The sequence below is a fragment of the Myotis yumanensis genome, unplaced genomic scaffold (assembly GCF_028538775.1).
Source record: "Myotis yumanensis isolate MYYU_CA2020_CCGP unplaced genomic scaffold, mMyoYum1.0.hap1 SCAF_1, whole genome shotgun sequence".
Classification (NCBI taxonomy): Eukaryota; Metazoa; Chordata; class Mammalia; order Chiroptera; family Vespertilionidae; genus Myotis; species Myotis yumanensis.
Genome location: NW_027223752.1, coordinates 99,089,688 through 99,108,698, shown reverse-complemented (window position 1 = coordinate 99,108,698; position 19,011 = coordinate 99,089,688). Strand labels below are relative to the sequence as shown.

General features: G+C 43.9%; 1 protein-coding gene across 2 annotated transcripts in view; it reads left to right on the top strand.

The window, feature by feature from the left end:
- The window catches only part of CAMK1D (calcium/calmodulin dependent protein kinase ID), a 400,268-nt gene that overhangs the window by 331,683 nt on the left and 49,574 nt on the right, over window positions 1–19,011 (top strand). For both annotated transcript variants that reach the window (XM_070428392.1, XM_070428401.1), the window contains exons 4-5: window positions 2,397–2,535; window positions 9,139–9,265. In XM_070428392.1, the coding sequence (XP_070284493.1) occupies window positions 2,397–2,535; window positions 9,139–9,265 (266 nt within the window). The remainder of the gene's footprint in view (window positions 1–2,396; window positions 2,536–9,138; window positions 9,266–19,011) is intronic.

Here is a 19,011-nt window from a genome sequence, read left to right as displayed (position 1 = left end):
TTTAAACATTTCCCCAGTGCCTTGGTTTCTAAGGAAACCAGATTTTTTCTGAGCAATGTTCAGAAAAATAAAGATCTGGTGCAATTTGAAATTGAATAAGGGAAATAGCAAATGTGCAGAGAATTGGGACTCTGTGACAATACATACTACAGCAGTATCTTACATTTCAACTCTGAAGCTCTAGTTCTTACTGTATTGCTACCCTATTGCAGTGTGTAAATATTATTATTCAATAGAATATATTAACACCTTATAGATTACATAGCAGAAAAGGGAACTTTGAGAGAATGGGAAGCAGGAAAGATCAGTTTTGAGGGAAGGAGACGACCTGGCAGTGTGGGCCATGTAGGACTGAGGGTGGGGTGGGATGAGGAAAGGGTGAACAATCTTCCCTGAGGTCCTCCAGCAGCTTTCAGAGCAGAGGAGTGAGTAGCAGGCATACGAGTGGTAAGAAAGCACTGGAACACTCGTACGCCATGCCATTATTAGAGGGTGGGCTGATGTTAGAGAAATAGGAGGGGCACAGTCAAAACAGACTTTCCTCCTTCATAGCTAATGATGCCTTGATTGGCACCAACCATGCACAGCAGCTGGCATAGAATGTTGAATGAATAGTCAAATAAGTGATTAAGTCAAGTGAATGTACCCACTCACCCTGCCCCTGGCAGCAGTACATCTCCTGCCCTACATCCTCAAGCTCTGCAGAGTTTCAGACATTGAAACTCATTGGAAGAAGGTTCTAGAAAAAAAAGAAGACTGGCGAGAATGCGGTGTCAGTTGCCAGGAGGGGACATTTTGGGATTTTGGTTTACCTAAGGAGGGATTGTTTAAACAATATAACCACCAAAATGTAGTTTCTCCCCAGTTGTTTCAATTTCTTTTCACTCTTTCGATTGCTTTTTATTTCTCCTGAGCATCTTCCCTTTCTTATCTAGATTGCGTAGTTTGCTTTGGAAACAAGACATTATCCAAGTACAACATCTCTTGGAATGACCCTAGATAATACATAGGCCTTTACAACTGCAATTGTGTTTAGGTATCTGTGGTTTAGTTATTGCACATTAATTGCCATGACTTGCAGGAAATGAATCATAGCCTTGAGTGTTTGTGAATGTGTGTGTGGTGTGGCCAGAGCATGCCTTAACTCTGTTGAAGCTGTAGAAGTTATTTATGAAACTTAATATTTATGCCCTTAATATTTCAAATAAATCTTTTTCATTTTGAATTTGGAAAACTTGTTTCTTTTTTATAGAAAAAAATACTGTTAATATATCTCTTGAAGCTAATTTCTAAGATGGCTTAATTATTTGAAAGAAGTACTGTTTTCTTAGTGAAGTATATATTCTAAGACCTGGAAGGCTAAGGTGTTAGTTGAGTTATTTCTATTCAGAATTGTATAGTTCTGTTATTTTGTTAAACTCAGAGTAGCATCAAATATCAAAATGAAAGCGTCTATGGAAGTTGTTCACCAGGCTTTTTGACCTTTTTCAAAAAGCTCTTTCTTTGTCTAGGCCCCTCTTTTTTTAGTGAATTGTTTTTATTGTTGACAGTATTAGAGATGTCTCCTATTTACCCCTCTTTACCCCCATTCTCCCAGCCCCTACCCACTCCCCCAGATCTTTAATAATATGAAAAATATATTTAATGCAATCTGAAATTCAAAGCAAATTAACATAAAATATTATCACCAAAGGTGGTGTGGTGGGGAACAAAGCAAAGCAATGTAATAGAGTATAATTTTCTTCCCCCTTTTTTTTTGTAAATCACATGTGGCTTTCAGGCTCTGATACCAGCCTCCGAGAACATCCCCCTAACCTCTGTTGGAAATAGTTGACTAGATTAACACCCTCATTTTACAGATAAAAAGACTGAGGTTTAAAGACTCAAGGAATGCTCACACACTCAGCATATTAGGAGCATAACTCAGTCAAAAGCCCAGACATCCTGCTGGCTGCTCCATGCTTTGCCCACAGCACCCCCCACCGGGGTCCTTTAAGGATACTGTCTGTGTGAGGGAGACATCTTTGCCAGCATCATCTCCCTGTATCTGATGATGCTGACGTTTCTGAAGGTTATCCTGACTTTACATTGTCACAGCAGCAAGGAGGCAGAGGCCAGGAGAGACCTGCCAAACCTGGCTAAGTCTGTGGGTCCTGGCTTATTTTTATTTCCTTTATTTCACTCTGGACATTTGTACCACCATAACATAGAAACACTTCCTTAGCAGAGCTACTGGGGAATAGAGGGGACAAAATCTCTAACTCTGAAAATGGATTCATTTATGAAATAAAATTTGGGTCTTTTACCATATTGAAAGCCTTTACTCCTGGTTGTCCCTGAATAATTCAACAGCTCCTCTCAAACTTCTCATTTGTTCTTTTTTTTTTTTTTAACAGTGTGTCCGGTGGAGAGTTGTTTGATCGAATAGTGGAGAAGGGATTTTACACAGAGAAAGATGCTAGCACTCTGATCCGCCAGGTCTTGGATGCTGTCTACTATCTCCACAGAATGGGCATCGTCCACAGGGACCTCAAGGTGAGGCCATCGCTTAGCAACATCCTTCAGCTGCTCTCCAACTCAAATAATGCACCTGTCCAAGAGGATTGGTTCCAGAGGAGGGATGGGGTTGCTTTGATGTAGATATGGGTGGAATAATGGTGGGCATTTGTGTACTGTTAGTCATCTGGGCCTTTGTGACTCAGAAGTAGCTTGAAGGAGGATGAAGATGAGTGGGGCAGGCCATTGCCTGGGAGATTTTATAGTCATGCTGCCAAAGGGCAACCAAGAGGTACATTACGTATTGATTGAAGTCTATCTAAAAGGTAATTTTGCCCTAACCGGTTTGGTTCAGTGGATAGAGTGTTGGCCTGTGAACTGAAGGGTCCCAGGTTCGATTATGGTCAAGGGTATGTACCTTGGTTGTGGGCACATCCCCAGTAGCGGGTGTGCAGGAGGCAGCTGATCGATGTTTCTCTCTCATTGATGTTTCTAACTCTCTATCCTTCTCCCTTCCTCTCTGTAAAAAATCAATAAAATATATTTTTTTAAAAAAGGTAATTTGTTTAAGATGTATAGGACACAAAGACCCTTCTTCCAGTGCAGTTCTCCAGTCTTCTCCTTATTGTATCTGTTTCAGTACAATATGCTATATGAAGAAAAAAAAAAAGGAGAGAGTGGGTAGAGGGCAGGAGATGAAAGAGAAGGGAAATGGAAGGTTATCAGGAAAGATAGCGATTACAGCCTCTACAATGTCCTGGGTTCCTTTCTTATCTTTTCCTTGTGGGGCTTTGGCATCCTTGCCCTTCACTCAATAGCACTGAAGGATCTGGGCCATACTTGGGCACCTTGGAAATACATTCCTCCCCAGGTCTATGTCAATACCAAAGGGCAGATAACGAACATATCATTTTGAGAAACAGTACAGTTAGCATTGTTGACCCAAGGCTGTAATGTGGCTTCATCTACAGCAGCTCCAGGTCTAACCCCCAGCGCTCACTGCACCCTCCAGGTAGAAATTCTACCTCAGCACTCATACCCACCACTCATATCATAAACACAGGGATTATATTGCACTGAAGCCATATACACAACTATTAGAAATCTAAACCAATTTAAAGAATAAATTCTAAGCAGGAGTGAAAATGGAATTTCAATATCTCCCTTATCTGGTACCAGGAGTCAAGGTATAAAATGGTGTAGCTTTTTCTTTCATAAGCACTCACTGTAAAGTTTTCTCTTCTTCTCTCCATGTTATCATTTTCCATTGAGTAGGCTAATGGCTCCCAAATGTCAATCTGTATCAGAGTCATCTAGAGCAGTGGTTCTCAACCTTCTGGCCCTTTAAATACAGTTCCTCATGTTGTGACCCAACCATAAAATTATTTTCATTGCTACTTCATAACTGTAATGTTGCTACTGTTATGAATCGTAATGTAAATATCTGATATGCAGGATGGTCTTAGGCGACTCCTGTGAAAGGGTCGTTCAACTGCCAAAGGGGTCGCGACCCACAGGTTGAGAACCGCTGATCTAGAGGGCTTGGAAAAACACAGATTGTTGGCCCCACTCCAGACGTTCTGACTCTGTAGGTTTGCAGTGGGGCCGGAGAACTTGCATTTATAAGGAGAGTCTGGGTGATAATGATGTTGGCTTGAGAACCCCTCTTGGAAAACTGCTGGGTGAGAGTATTTGGAAATGTCAAGTCCTTACCTGTCACCCTTTGCAAGCAAGATTCTTCTTTTTTGTTGTTTGTTTGGTTTTTGGTTAATCCTCACCCGAGGATATTTTTTCCATTTTTTTTTAGAGAGAGAGGAAGGAAGGAAGGAAGGAAGGAAGGAAGGAAGGAAGGAAGGGAGGGAGGGAGGGAGGGAGGGAGGGAGGGAGGGAGGGAGGGAGGGAGGGAGGGAGAGAGAGAGAGAGAGAGGGAGAGAGAGAGAGAGAGACATCAATGTGAGAGAAACACATCAATTGGTTGCCTCCTGCAAGCATCCTGACCAGAGCCAGGGATCGAACCTGCAACCCAGGTACGTGCCCCTGATGGGGAATTAAGCCTGAGACCCTTCTAACCACTGACCAACTAGCCAGGGCCTTTGCAGGCTCCTTGGCAGGTGAAATGGGCTGTGAGCACAATGAGCTAATCTTAGGACCTGGAGATCCTTTAGAGGTCTAAGTAAGGGCTAGATAGAGAAGATGATTTAGCTGGCACTTCTGTGCCAGTCAACAGTGCTTCCTCTGCTCTCTGTGCCCTCACCAAACACAGAATCTATGCTTCCAGTACACAGCAGGCAGCCATCTCTGAACAAGTTAGTGTGGCAACTACAAAGATGTGATGTGATGGGCTGGTTGTCTATACTTATTAGAAATAATCTCTGAGCAGGAAAGGCATTTCCCAGAGGGGCAGTGTTTGTTTCCCCCGTAGAGAGGCAGATTGGCTGCGTGGGAGATACCGTTTTTCACTCCCCACATAACTCTTTCGGTAAAACACCTGCAGCTTCCAGCCCGCGGAGCTTTAAGATCACCCACCAGGCTTATAATTGTGGAAGGAACATTGTCATTTTAGGGCCTTTTTGTGATCTCTTTTCAACAACACGAAGGAATTTGATCTATGTGGAGGAAGTTAATGTTAAATTTTCATAAACACCTGAGAAAACTAAAACAAGCTATATTATTTAGGCTACAGCAATGGAGAAGATGATCAAGTTAATTTAAAACTAAGGCACAGCCCTGGCCAGGGTGATGATTAAAAAAAAAAAAAAACAACTAAAAAGAAAAAATGACTAAGGTATATTCAGGGATACTTCCCCACCCCACATTTAAATATGCTTTCTTCTTCCTCCAGAAAGGTATTATTGTATCTTCTTGCCCCAGAACACTACTAGATACAATCAGTTGTTCTTTTTTCAAAATAAGAGACTGAGACAGGAAATGCCCACTACTGCCTCCTCAGATTAGGGTAGGGCTTCTCAGCCCTGCTCTAGTGACACAGGAACCTGGATCATTACTTGTAGTGGGGCTGTCCTGTGCATTGTAGGATGTGTAGCAGCACCCTCGGCCTCTACCAACCAGATGCCAGGACCACTCCTGGAGTTGTGACAACCAAAAATGCCTCTAAGCATTGCCAACTGTCCCCTAGGTTACACAGTTGGCCCCAGTTGAGAATCATCATATTGAATTAGGAAGATGGTTGATTATGTGTAACATTAACTTTACTGGAAGTGTTGACTCAGATATTTTAATAGCTTGTCATGTGAATATTAAAGGGTTGGCTTGACCTTCCAACTCAGGTATTGGCCACCAATTGTCTTGCAAAAAATATAGTAAGCTAATTTTTCAGGTGAGTCCTGAGCCTCCTAGGACCCCAGGAAGAATTGAGAGATCTCCCCATCTACCATACCCCCCTCCGACAGCCCTCCTCATGCCCACGGGGGCCTCCATCCTTGTTATCCCTGAAGTCTGTCCTCTCTCCCACTTTCTTCCCTGTCCCCCCAACAAAAAGCCCTATTGTCTTTACTAGTCTTGAGCCAATTAAGGTATTGATCTTAACTGTGAATGACCAGTCCATTGAATCCTTCTCAGGGATAATTGTCCTTTGAAAGAGCACTTCGAAGTGGGTCTTCTGTAGGAGGAATGTTTAAGAAGGACTTTGGGCCCTTTGGTGATCTCCTGCCTGGACGAAGCCTTGTTCAGGAGCAGGAGCTCACTGACTTTACAGCTGCACAAGTGCTGGGACAAGAAAGATTGTAACTCGGGAACTTAAAAGCAGAAAGCTGCTCTCTGCACCCTTACTGTTCATCAAAGGGTAACCCCTAAGCATAGAGAGAACATGAAGAACCACATGCACTTTTGATTAGATCATTGCCCCTACTTTCTAAGCATTATTCTTATTTTGACTATTTATTAGCCCACTTTATTCTCGTTTAAAATGCATCTCAAAATCATACACTGATTTTCTTCTGATCTCATCTTTATCCACAGAATTAATGTTGCAGTGACTGTTCAGTGCCATTTCTTTTTATGTTATCGTTTTGGGTAAAGTATAGAGGGAAAAAAATCGGGGTTCTGTTAAAGAAAAACAAGTGTTCTGACCCTTGTTAAATGGTAAGGAAGATTTTATTCAAGACTGGTGCAAGAGGGTGTTCCAGTATCAAAATAGGGAAAAGAATCCAACTAAACTCCAAATTCAGCAAGGGAGGTGAGGGTAAGAGGGCGATACTTATGTGCTCGAGCAGAGTGAGGGGTCATGGATGGACAGTTACTAAGAGGAGACATCAAGGGTAAGGGGATCCTTGCTAAAAGCAGGCCAAACGCTTACACACTAACAGACAAAGGAGACTCACCAAACTTGAGTGGACACCCCTGAGCCTTCTTTTTGACTAGGTCCTGACCTTGGGTTTACCTTGAGTCCATTGGCTCTGCCCACTTAGTTCAGTCTTAGTGAGAATCCTGAGCAGAAATCCCCACCCTTCATATCTGATCAGATGCCTTGTTCCCTGCCCTCCATATCCAGCCATCCTGCAGCCAGAGTCCCCCTTATCCTTGATGTTGCCTCTTAGCCACTTTTTTGTTCACTGACCCCTACCCTGTCCTTTGGCTATAAATCTCCACTTGTCCTTATTGTATTCAGACTTGAGGTCAGTCCCTCTCCCCTACTGCAAACCCCACTGCAGTAATCCCCCTGAACAGTCTTCCTAACCATCGTTAACAGGTGTCTGAATAGTATTTTTAACAACATCAGAGGGTGGGGATGAAGAACTTGACCAGATATCAAGAGTGAGGGATTCCGTCTGAACTGACTTAGCAGGATTCTGGCAAAGACTGGGCTGTGCAGGCCCAGCAAGGACAAGGAGGGACACAGAAGGCCAAGGTCGAGGTCTGATCAAGAAGAAGGCTCAGACGAGCCTGACTAAGGTTTGGTCAAGAAAAGAGTCTTGGTCAGTTCTCACAGTTTCTCCACAGCAGCAGTTGCACCTCAGAATCCCCCTCCCCTAAAGGAATTCTAAAATCCAGAGGCCTGGGCCAACCTCACATCCACCGCAGAACAGTATCCCCAGCCATTTAGTACCCTCTCCGATGATTCTGCTGCACAACTAGGCTGAGAACCACTTTTCTAAATTAGTCAAATCACTCTACAAAAGAGTAGTTCCTAAAATGCAATACTTAGGAACCAAATATTCACCACAAGCCACTGACAAGAGAGAATATTGCCTCACTCCTGGGGTTGGGAGGAAACCCATATCCGAAATGGTATGTATGGGCAAGTGAGTTCCTCAATGCAGACTCTTCTGCTGCATTCCCTTAAGATTTGGTACAAATGAGGGACATGAGTATGTTTCAGTTGGTATAGTTTCAGAGTTTTCTGGGTGGGGGGACATAACTGGACGACAGCAGAGGTGTCAGTCCTTGACATTATCTCCCTCAGTGACAACATCATTAATTGAACAACTTTTCCAGAATGGACAAAAAAAAGTGAGCGCCCCTGTGTTCAGGGTCTCAACCTGGCAGTGCAGGGACCGTTCTGAGGCTGACACACCTCCCTCAGTCTCTACAAGTCCTCTCCCCCCCCCCCTCCGGTCTTTGCCAGGAACCCTGAGATTCCTGGATTTTACTTAAAATGCTATGCAAATGAGGCTTCATTGTCTCCCCCTTGCAACTCCTGTTGTACAGCAAGGCAAACAGCAGCTCAGGGTACTTAAGGACACATGGCTGGAAAATGCTGGGGTTTCCAACTCCCACTCATTCCCTGGTGACATCCCTCTGCTGGCTAGGGAGCAGAACAAGCAGGTGTCAGCTGGCTCAGGAAAGGGGAAAGTGAGCAGGCATTGCTGAGGGCAGGGGGAGCGACCCTTGGGTTAGAGAAAGGTTGCTAACAGGGTCTGGTGAAAGAACAAAATAGCACCTGCAAAAGTGATTGTATTTCTGGATCTCCCCTTTCTCCTAACCCAGGAAATGAACCGACAAGTCTGAGAGCCCCAGCGTCCTAGTGCTAATCTAAAAATAGAGGGAGAGGCAATGTGTATTTATTTGAGACCAACGAGAATATTTGATTTGGGTATCATTAATCCAGGCAGAAGCCCAGATCGTGTTCTGATTGGGAGACAAAGGCTAGGGAAGGGGAACAACTCCATCAGTAGAGGGAAGGTGTTTCTGTTGGTGCAGGTAACATAACTTAGGGATATTCATTCTCAATAATGTTTTTAATTTTCAGTCCATTAGTCATAAGAACTGCTTTCTTGTTGTCATTGTATGCAGTGCTTGTGGGAAACAACATTTCCCTCGGCCCAGTCCAGGGGTTGTTTTGCCCTGTTGGTACCATTCCAAGGTCTGAGGCATCAGCCTTGCAGGGCAGTCCCTCTGGCATGGCAGCTCTGCTTACCTTACTGTTTTCACTGGATTGCCTCCAAACGGGGTTAATTTTTTTAAGTAGGGAAAATATTAATAATGGGACAGGGACTAACATTTATTGGAAAGCAGTAAATGCCCTCTCCAGTGCTTCATTAAAGACCACTTTTCTTAATGCATTCACTACATCTAAAGGTCAAGTATATTTTTGAATAATGAATAGATTTTTGTGGTTTGGTGAGTCCACAATTAACCAGCTCTAAACACAGTTTGTAAATACTTTTCTTATTTTCTTTTTAGCCTGAAAATCTCTTGTACTACAGTCAAGATGAGGAGTCCAAAATAATGATCAGTGACTTTGGATTGTCAAAGATGGAGGGCAAAGGAGACGTGATGTCCACGGCCTGTGGGACCCCCGGCTACGTTGGTGAGGACAGTGTGTGTGTGTCCCTGCGTGTCACCCTCACCAGTCCTCTTAAGCATTTGAGGCTGGCACATGATCACAGCTGCCTGCATTCCCCTGGAGGGAAGAATAAAAAGAGGGAGAGACACTGGAAGGAGCTGGAAGGGAAGGGATTCTGCTTGAAACCTTTTAAGAGTTGGGGAGAAATCTGTTTGATTTGGGTGAGGGCCTGACTGGAGGCCAGGACTTGATTTGGATGAATTCCCAGATTCTAATTCCAGAAAAGTTCATGTGTTTATGTTTTCAAATGCTTTACAGTGAGAGGCTGAGATAACAATAAGGTGCAGACACAAATAAAACATTTAAAATGTTGAGTTAGAAGCACCTGGAAGCCAAATGTCGATTGGAGGACTCTGGTTGGAACCTTATAGAAGTCACTCTCATGAATTAGCCAGTCTTGATCTGCACTGGAGAAACAAAGAATGAACGTTTTCCTTAAAATGAGAAGCCCAGGTTTTTTTTGTACTAAACATGGGCATGCCGAGGAGGCTACTGACAGATAGGAACACACGGACCCTGAGATTCACCTTCTGTCTTCTGGGACCTGGATAAAAGCCATTGGAACCTCTCTGTGAAGTTTTTGAGACTTTCATTTACAGGAATATATTCATTCATTTAGCAAATGTACATTAAAGTGCCTGCTATGTATCAGATGCTATTCTAGGCACTAGGGTGATGGCAGTGAATGAGCCTGTCTTCCTGCAGCTTACATTGTAGTTGGGAGTAACAGACAGTAAACAAAGAAACAAACAAATGAACAGGGTTGTTTCAGATTGTGGTAAGAACTACGAATAAAAGAAAATAAAACAGGGGCATGTGATAGAGTAACAAGGGTGCAGAGGGATTGGAACTGGGTTCAGGGGATAGGGAGGAGACGTGGGCAGCCAGCCATGGGAATTTAGGGGACATAACATTCCAGGTAGAAGCATCAACGTGTGCAATAGCCCTAGGTGGGAAAAAGCCCAGGGAGAATGTACAGGCTAGAATGTCTGAGAATAGTTAAAACTGAGGTTGGAAAAGACTTTTAGAAAACGGAGATTACGGCTGAATTTTCATCATGCAAACCATGATGGTCTTTCTTAATGAGAACAGGAAGCCTGCCCCAGAAGAGAGGAGGGAATATTATACAACCAACATCATTCCTGTTTGTCTTTGGTAGCAACACACAGTCTTCCTCAGAAGGCTGAGGAAAATAGGCCTCACTGTGGGCCTGGGGGCCTAGAGCTTGTGGGAAACTCCAGGGCCCAGCCTTATAGTATTTGCATAGCTGTTGCATTTTTAAGGGAACTCACCAGAGAGGAGAAAAGAGCAGGCTGAGGGAATAACTTCAGAGACAACGAGGTTTAGAAGGAAGGGATAAAGATGTTGGGAATGTGGCAGGGGACGAGAAGGTGTGCTCAGTGCTGCTTGGCTCTTGACTGTTGCAGGTGGGGATTGTATCCCTGGGTTGTGTGTATGCACTAGACAGAGAACAGATAGTTCTGATCCTATTTAAGAGGCCAGCACAGGTCTTGATGGAGATAATGCCATAGTGAGCCATCTCCGTTCTAGGAGAATAAAGTGATCGGTGTAGGAATAGGCTGGGCCCCGTCGGGGACACTGGAAGCTGTGGCTGTGTCACATGTGCAAATGCATGTGTATGCCTGGGTGGGGTGGTGGGCAGAAACGTGAGCATGTGTGGTGTGCGTGTGGAATTTCTCCAGCTCAGTCCAAGCCAGCAGGCAAGTAGTAAATCAAAACAAATGGACAAGCTTATTCTCATTTCTCTGAGAAGATGGGGAGGAAGAAAGCCTGTTCTGACCACAGACATTAGAAAATGAGAAGGTCTATGAGCTCATGGTGTCCAGGGCCGCTGCCAGGTGGCTCTGCTTCCTCAGCAGGCTGGTGCCCAGGCACTCTGAGCTAAGAAGCTACAGAAGGTGTGGTGGCTGCCCAGTGTCCCCATTTGGGAAGTCGGCTCTGGGGCTATGATTTCATGTTCTGACAAAGAATGTCCATATTTACATATGCATCAGACTGCTCTCATATTTGGCTCTGATGTTGGAAAGCTTTAGCACTTTCTAAATTGGTTTTTGCTTCTTTGCATCTTGGCAGAGCCCACAGAAGGGCAGTTTCTCTGGTTCTCTAAGTGACCGCCATTGTCTGGCCTGGTTCTGTTTAGATGTCAGACACTGATGAGTCTGGGGACTGGGAACAGTGTTTAGATGTGGCCCTTATTCCTACTACCCTAACTGGGGGCAAGAGGAGTCCTTGGTAATCCTCTTATCAGATATCAAGTTCTCTATGAGTGGGCAGGGGAAGAGGAGAATTGTGGGAATATAGCAATTCTGTTTCTTCATGTTTAAGCACTGAGACTCCTGGAAGACCTTTTAGAGCAAGGAAGGGGACACATAGGGAGGCTCCTGTCTATGTAGACATACCTCGGGCAGTGGCCTGTGTTTCGTCCCCTGCAGTCTACATGGCAAACGCCTATGCAAAGCCCTGCTTACATGTGACCTCCTTGTGATTGCTTTCTCAACACCCATCTGTCGAGTAACACTCCCTCCACGTTCTGCGTGGAGTAGGGTTCGGTATCTGAAAGTGGAGCCGCACAACAAATGAGAGAAAAAGACAGGAGATAATTTTGCAATATTGGAGGACCAGGCGGGCAAGTCCCGAAGGATTTCCACCCATGCTCAGGCTGCTCCAATCTTTTATTGATCTGGAGTAGCCCTTAGGGTAAGGAAGTTACAATGACACACAGATCAGCAGACAATTTCCAGGAGTAGACAAAGGTATCTGATTAACTCATCAATAGATTTCCGAGTGTAGGCAGAGTAACTGATTAGCTCATCAATAGATTTCTGAGTGTAGGCAGAGTATCTGATTAACAATAATCAACAAGGATCTACATAAGTATCTAAGGAATTAAGGGAACTAAGGTGGGGATGCTTCAACTATTATTACCTAAATTAACTGAGTGGTTCCTAGATCAACTGGGTGGTGCACAGCCCTGACCTTTGCTAGGACTTTCAATGACTACTAGCTTTTGGGGGGGTCTCTGTCTAAACTCAGCTAGTGAAGACAATGAATGGACTCCGGCACCCATCCTCTCCTTTGTCACCCCAGTTCTTCTCCTGACCCTTTCTCACCATGGCTCTGATTACACTGCCTCAGGGTCCCACCATGCTGTGGGTGTTTCTAGAGCAGGGACTGTGTCTTACTCATCCTGGCACAGGTGCTTGTTGACTAACTAAAAACCCCAAGGTTCTGAAAATCAGCATTTTTCCCCTTTCTCTCCTCCCTTTGTATTCATTCAGCCTGCATTTATTGAATTCCTATTATGCACCCTACACAGTGGTTTGGTGTTAGGAATACAAATACGAATAAGACATATTTGTTCACAGTCAGTATTACTGTGAGAGACAGAGGGCAACCAATTACTGTGAGAGACAGAGGGCAACCAGGTACATTGAATAATGTATGGTAATAACTACATTATTCAACTATTCAAGAATTATTTAGTGCCTACCATCTGTTCTAGGCTCTGAGGATACATCAGTAGAAAGAAAACAAACAGATAAAGGTCCCACCCTCATGGCACTTACATTTGAGTGGGAGGGTGACAGATGATAAGCAAACAGCTATGCATGTTAATTAGTACCTTAGATGGTGATAAGTACTCTGGAAAGAAATAAAACAGTCAAGAGATGAGCAAGTGTGTGTCTGTGTGTGTGTGTGTGTGTGTGTAGGTGGTTGTAGCTTTAATCATGGTGATGAGGGCAGCTCTCACCTAAGACGATGGTGATGCGGTAAAGACTTAACAGAAGTGAAGAAGCTGGCCGTGCTGTTATTTGGAGGAAAAGTATTCCAAGGGTGCTGCAAAGGCCCTGAGGCATGGAGACTGGGATGAGCAGAGAGGAGAATAGGGCAGATAAAGTCAGAGAAGCAATGGGAAGGGCAGGTGCAGACCAGGACTACAGGTCATTGTCAAAATTGTGGCTTTTACTCAGGTGGCAGGAAGCTATTAGAAGGTTCTGAGGTAAGGCATGGCATGATCTGACTTTTACCAGGATCCCTCTAAGGTACAGGTTGGCAGAGTGGAAGTGGTGAGAAGTTGCCAGACTCCACATATAATTTGAAGATAGTATCATCAAGATTTGAAAAATTGAAAGAGAAATCCAGGGTAATTCCAAGGATTTTTGGTGTGAGCACCTGAAATGGCATAGTTGCCTTGAATTGAGATGCCCCTGGGAGGAGCAAGTTGCAGAAATACTATCAGGGGTTTGGGTTTTGATTTGTTAAAGTCTGCAAGGTCAAGGAGGCTGCTGAAATATGAATGAGTCTGGAGTTCTGGAGAGAAATCCAGCCTGGAATTGTGCAGTCTTCTCGTTACACATGGTAGTTAAATTCTGTGAAGTCCCATGAACACTGAGTTAGTGAAGACTGAGCCACTGCTCCGAAGGAAAGACAGGGTTAGGTTCCTGTGGGCCTCTGATCACATTTTTAGCAACTGATCAATACGTACCCTTGTTTTATGTGTGTTTCTGTTCAACGACACCTTATTTAATATTATTGTTGATTTATTAACATTGAACTCATGGCCAACAGCACATGACTCGTTCCTGAACAAACCTGGTCAGACACATGTGTTTTCTCCATAAGGCACATCCAGGCCTTCCTGTGCTTAAGAAGTCTACCCACACTTCAGCATTATAATTGGGGCCCATCTGAAACAGTGAAGTCAACAAAACACACCACGATGTGAAAATGTGGCGCTAATTAGATCATGAAAACAATACTTGTTTACAGTGTGAGAGCCAAAACAAGAGGGCAGAGCATTGCCGCTTTGACCTTACCTAGGAATGTGCACCATGGGCAACTCAAAGGTTTGGCCACTCTGCTCATGTCCACAAATGACCACGAAAGCATCACGTATGGATTTGGGGGCTAGAAGTAAATTTTAGTGAGTAGGCAAATTAAAATATATGGAATCCATGAGTAATGAGGATGGGCTGTGTTTGGGAGCTGAAATTCTCTGGATGCATTTTAAAGCCAGGAATCTGGATAAGATTGCCAGCCTGGTGGGTATAGATGGAGGACAGGAAAGGCCCCAGGGCTGAGTCATGGGACTCCAGGGTCCATGGAGTCAGCAGCGGGTAAAGTAAGAAGAGAAGCAGGGAACATGAGAGGAGAAAATGGCGGAGGCTTAGACAGACGTGTTGGTGCTTTGTCCCGGACCAGATAGGGGCGAGCAGCTGAAACGGGTAACAATCGGCCCGATCAAGCTGGGGAGGTTCAGCTGAGAGACAGTCTGCAGCCAGGAAAGACAGAAAACTCCTAAAAAATGCGGATGGTTAGAGATTGAGGCTGAAACCTCCCCCTGGGCGCCAGCGCAGCGGCGAGACCGCGCCATCTCAGGCAGCGTTCACCGGCATCCAGAGATCGGCTACTGACCCGGAGGCAACGATTCGCAAACAGCGCGACTGCAAGAGCCAAGGGGAGACCTGCACCCCTCCACGGAAAGGTTAGACTTACCTCAAAGGTGCGGTTCGCAGTTCAGGTTGGAGCGAGGAACGCGCGCACAGGCGCAGGGGGAAATCTGCGTCCGCCAAAATCCGCGCTCTCCAAAATCCGTGCCTATAGAGGCCAGCGTGTCTCGCAAGGGGGGAGGGCTCCCGCAGGGCTGCTGCCAGAAGGTAACACTATAAATGAGCCCATAGTTGGACTGGATGCATGAGGGCTGCCTCAGAGTTTCCCTGATAACCGGCTACTTGTTGATGCCAGGGGCTTGAGCGCGCGCGCAGACACTCCGCGCGGTTCTGGAGGGTGGAACCCTGCGAGTTCGAACAGCTTCCCAGGCTCTAGTTTGCACACTTCCTCTTACTTCTGTGAGTTTGATTGTTGAGCCCAGTGCATGTGAGTGCCCAGTTGGGGTCACTAGCAGAGCTTGTAGGGGAAGATTGTTTTTGGGGAGCCTGGGAAACAGAGCTGGGAGTGGCGCCGAGGGAACCACCTCTGGGCGGAGCTGGTTCAGGTACAATAGAGAACTGGTCGGAGAGAAATTATAACCTCGGAGGTCAACCCAGACACACTGCCACCCAGAGGCAGAGCCACGAACTGACTCCTCTGTAAATACAGATAAGGCAATAAGGACTGTGGCTTGCAACAAGGAGGAGCAGTGTATCAGAGAGAAAGTCAACATTCTCCTGAATTCCGGGCGTGCCAATAAGAAGAGTAGAAGATCTGAAGCTCCTGCATTAATGCACATTTTTATTTTTATTTTTTTAAATTACTTTTTCTCCTTTTAACTAAGAAAACATTTTTCTTTTTTTTTTTTTTTTCTTTTCTTTTTTTTTTTTTTTTTTTTCCATTTTTCTTTTTCTCCATCACCCGATTTTGCCCTTTCAGCTACAACATTTTTATTTTTAACTAGTATTATTAGCGCTACCATTTTACCAGTTTTTAAAGTGTCATCTTATCTTGTCTTTATTTTATTTTGGGACTAATGTTCTCCATTCTATTTTCATCGTTCCTTTAGCAACATTTTTCTCTACCTCAATTTGCCTCTGTGCTAAACAATCTTCCCCACTTTTTCCCTTTTGCTGTCCTGTTTCTCTTACCCTACTCCAGCTTTAGATCTTCCCTATTCTTTTTACCCTCTGTCAAAATTTAACCCTGCTTAAATATCCTACGTCCAATCCCCTGTTCTAAATCCTTACACACCTTCCCCTTATCTTCCTTCACTATCCATTTTTTTTTCCTCTCTCTCTTCTTCTTCTTTTCTCTCTCTATTGTTTTATCGTTGTTTGCCTGATTGACGAGTATATTGTTTTTCTTTTTTTTTCTTTTTTCTTCTTCTTTTTTTTGATTGTTTGTAAGGTTAGACTGCTTATTCTTTTTATTTTCCTGCCCCTCCCTCTCCCCCCCCCCCCCCCCGGTTATTTCTGCGCTTCTCTGTCCCCTTGCGTCGCTTGATATTATTGGTTGTTTGTAGTTTGTATTCATCACCAGGAATCTGTTGCTGCAATTTGTTGGTATTAGTGGCGGTCCTATAGGAGTTTCCTCCTCACATAAATAGTCTCTTCCCCTTTTACACTTCACTCTCTTTTCTCTCTTTTTTTTTTTTTTTTTTTTCTTTTTCTTTCCTCCTCTTTTTCCCCTCCCTTTTCCAATCTCATTTTTGCACTCCTTTTTTTCTTTCTTGCTTTTTTCTCTTCTACCTTTTTCTCTTCTTTCCCCCTTACCTCCCAACTCTCTTAGCTCGGGTGGCCACCTTTATTTGGGGTTAGTAATATCGTAAATACAATAGTGTTCAGTGCCTGGTACGTTGTGCCTTGTTGTGTTGTATTTTGTGCCTCTAAATCAACGCAACAGATTCAAGCAACAGCGGCCTCCTGATCACCACACGCTCTGCCTGGGGAACAGTTGCTGAGTCTGAAGCCACCCTCCACCAGCCAGAAGAGCCACCACAACTGTGAACAGCACCCATCAGAGGCTCTGCTATCAACAGAGGAGCCGCTGCTACCACAACCGCCCAAGGAGCAACCACAGACCGAGGAGCCACTGCCACCCAGGGAGCAGCCACTGCCACCCAGGGTCCAGCCACTGAACGATTCAACAACAAGTAATGTCAGTGAGATCAAACATGGGTAGACAAAGAAACCCCCAAAGGAAAGAAAAGGAGGACTCGCCAGAAAAGCAGCTAAGTGAGACAGAGATATGCAACATGACGGAAAAAGAATTCAGAATAAGGTTCCTAGAGTACATGCACCGGATGTTCAAGAAGCAAGAAGAAACAGATGAAAAACTCAACTACGTATGCAAGAAGCTAGAAGAAACAGATGAAAAAATCAACAACTTAAGTAAGTCCCAAGAAGAAATGAAGAGCGACATAGCTGCAATAAAAAACACCATTGAAAGTATCAACAGTAGACTGGGAGAAGCGGAGGACCGAATCAGTGAATTAGAAGACAAGGAAGCAAAACACACTCAAACTGTACTGCAAATGGAGAAAAAAATTAAAAGACAGGAGGAGAGCCTAAGGGAACTTTGGGACAACATGAAACGAAGCAACATACGAATAATAGGGGTGCCAGAACAACAGAAAGATGAACATGGATTAGAAAACCTATTCGAAGAAATAATATCAGAAAACTTCCCTGAGGTGGGGAAGAAAAAAGTCACACAAGCCCAGAGAGTCCCAAACAAGGTGAACCCGAAAAGACCCACACCAAGACACATCATAATTACCATGGCAAATGTTCAGGATAAAGAGAGAATCTTACAGGCTGCAAGAGAGAGGCGGAAAGTAACATACAAGGGATCTCCCATTCGATTATCAAATGATTTCTCAACAGAAACACATCAGGCCAGAAAAGAATGGACGGAAATCTACAAAGTGATGCAAAGCAAAGGACTGAATCCAAGAATACTCTATCCAGCAAGGCTATCATTCAAAATTGAAGGGGAAATAAGAAGCTTCACAGACAAAAAAGGGCTAAGGGAGTTTATCACCACCAAGCCAGCCATGCAAGAAATGCTAAAGGGACTGGTGTAAAAGAAGAAATATCAAGCTCAGAAAGAAATCAGCCACACACACACACAAAAAAAGAAATGGCTACAAACAAGTACCTTTCAATAATAACTTTAAATGTAAATGGACTAAATGCTCCAAATAAAAGACATCGAGTGGCTGAATGGATAAAAAAACATGACCCATACATCTGCTGTCTACAAGAGACCCACCTCATTGGAAAGGACTCACACAGACTGAAAGTGAAGGGATGGAAAAATATCTTTCACGCAAATGGAAAGGAAAAGAAAGCTGGGGTAGCAATACTTATATCTGACAAAATACATCTCAAAGTGAAGGCCATAACCAGAGATAAGGAAGGCCACTTCATAATACTAAAGGGATCAATACAACAAGAAGATATAACCCTGGTAAACATATATGCACCCAATGCAGGAGCACCCACATACATAAGAAAACTTCTGGAAGATATCAGGGGAGATATCGACAATAACACAATCATAGTAGGGGACTTTAATACACCACTGACATCACTGGATAAATCCGCTAGACAAACAATCAGCAAAGAAACAGCAATCCTAAATGACTCACTAGATCAGATGGACTTAATTGACATCTTCAGAACTCTACACCCCACAGCTGCGGAATATACATTCCTCTCAGGTGCTCATGGGACATATTCAAAAATAGACCACATATTGGGTCACAAGCAAAGTCTCCACAAATTCAAGAAGATTGAGATCATAAAAAGCATCTTCTCAGACCACGATGGCATAATGTTAGAAATAAACTACAATAAAAACAACCCAAAATACTCAAACACTTGGAAGCTGAATAGCATGTTATTAAATATTGATTGGGTTACCAATGACATCAAAGAAGAAATTAAAAACATCCTGGACACTAATGACAATGAAAACACAACAATCCAAAACCTCTGGGACACAATGAAAGCAGTCCTGAGAGGGAAGTTTATAGCTCTACAGGCCTATCTCAAAAAACAAGAAAAAATGGTAGTTGATCATCTAACTCTACAACTCAAAGAATTAGAAAGAGAGCAACAAGAAAACCCCAGAGTGAGCAGAAGGAAGGAGATAATAAAGATTAGAGCAGAAATCAATGACATAGAGACCAAAAAAACAATACAGAAAATCAATGAAACCAAGAGCTGGTTCTTTGAAAGGATAAACAAGAT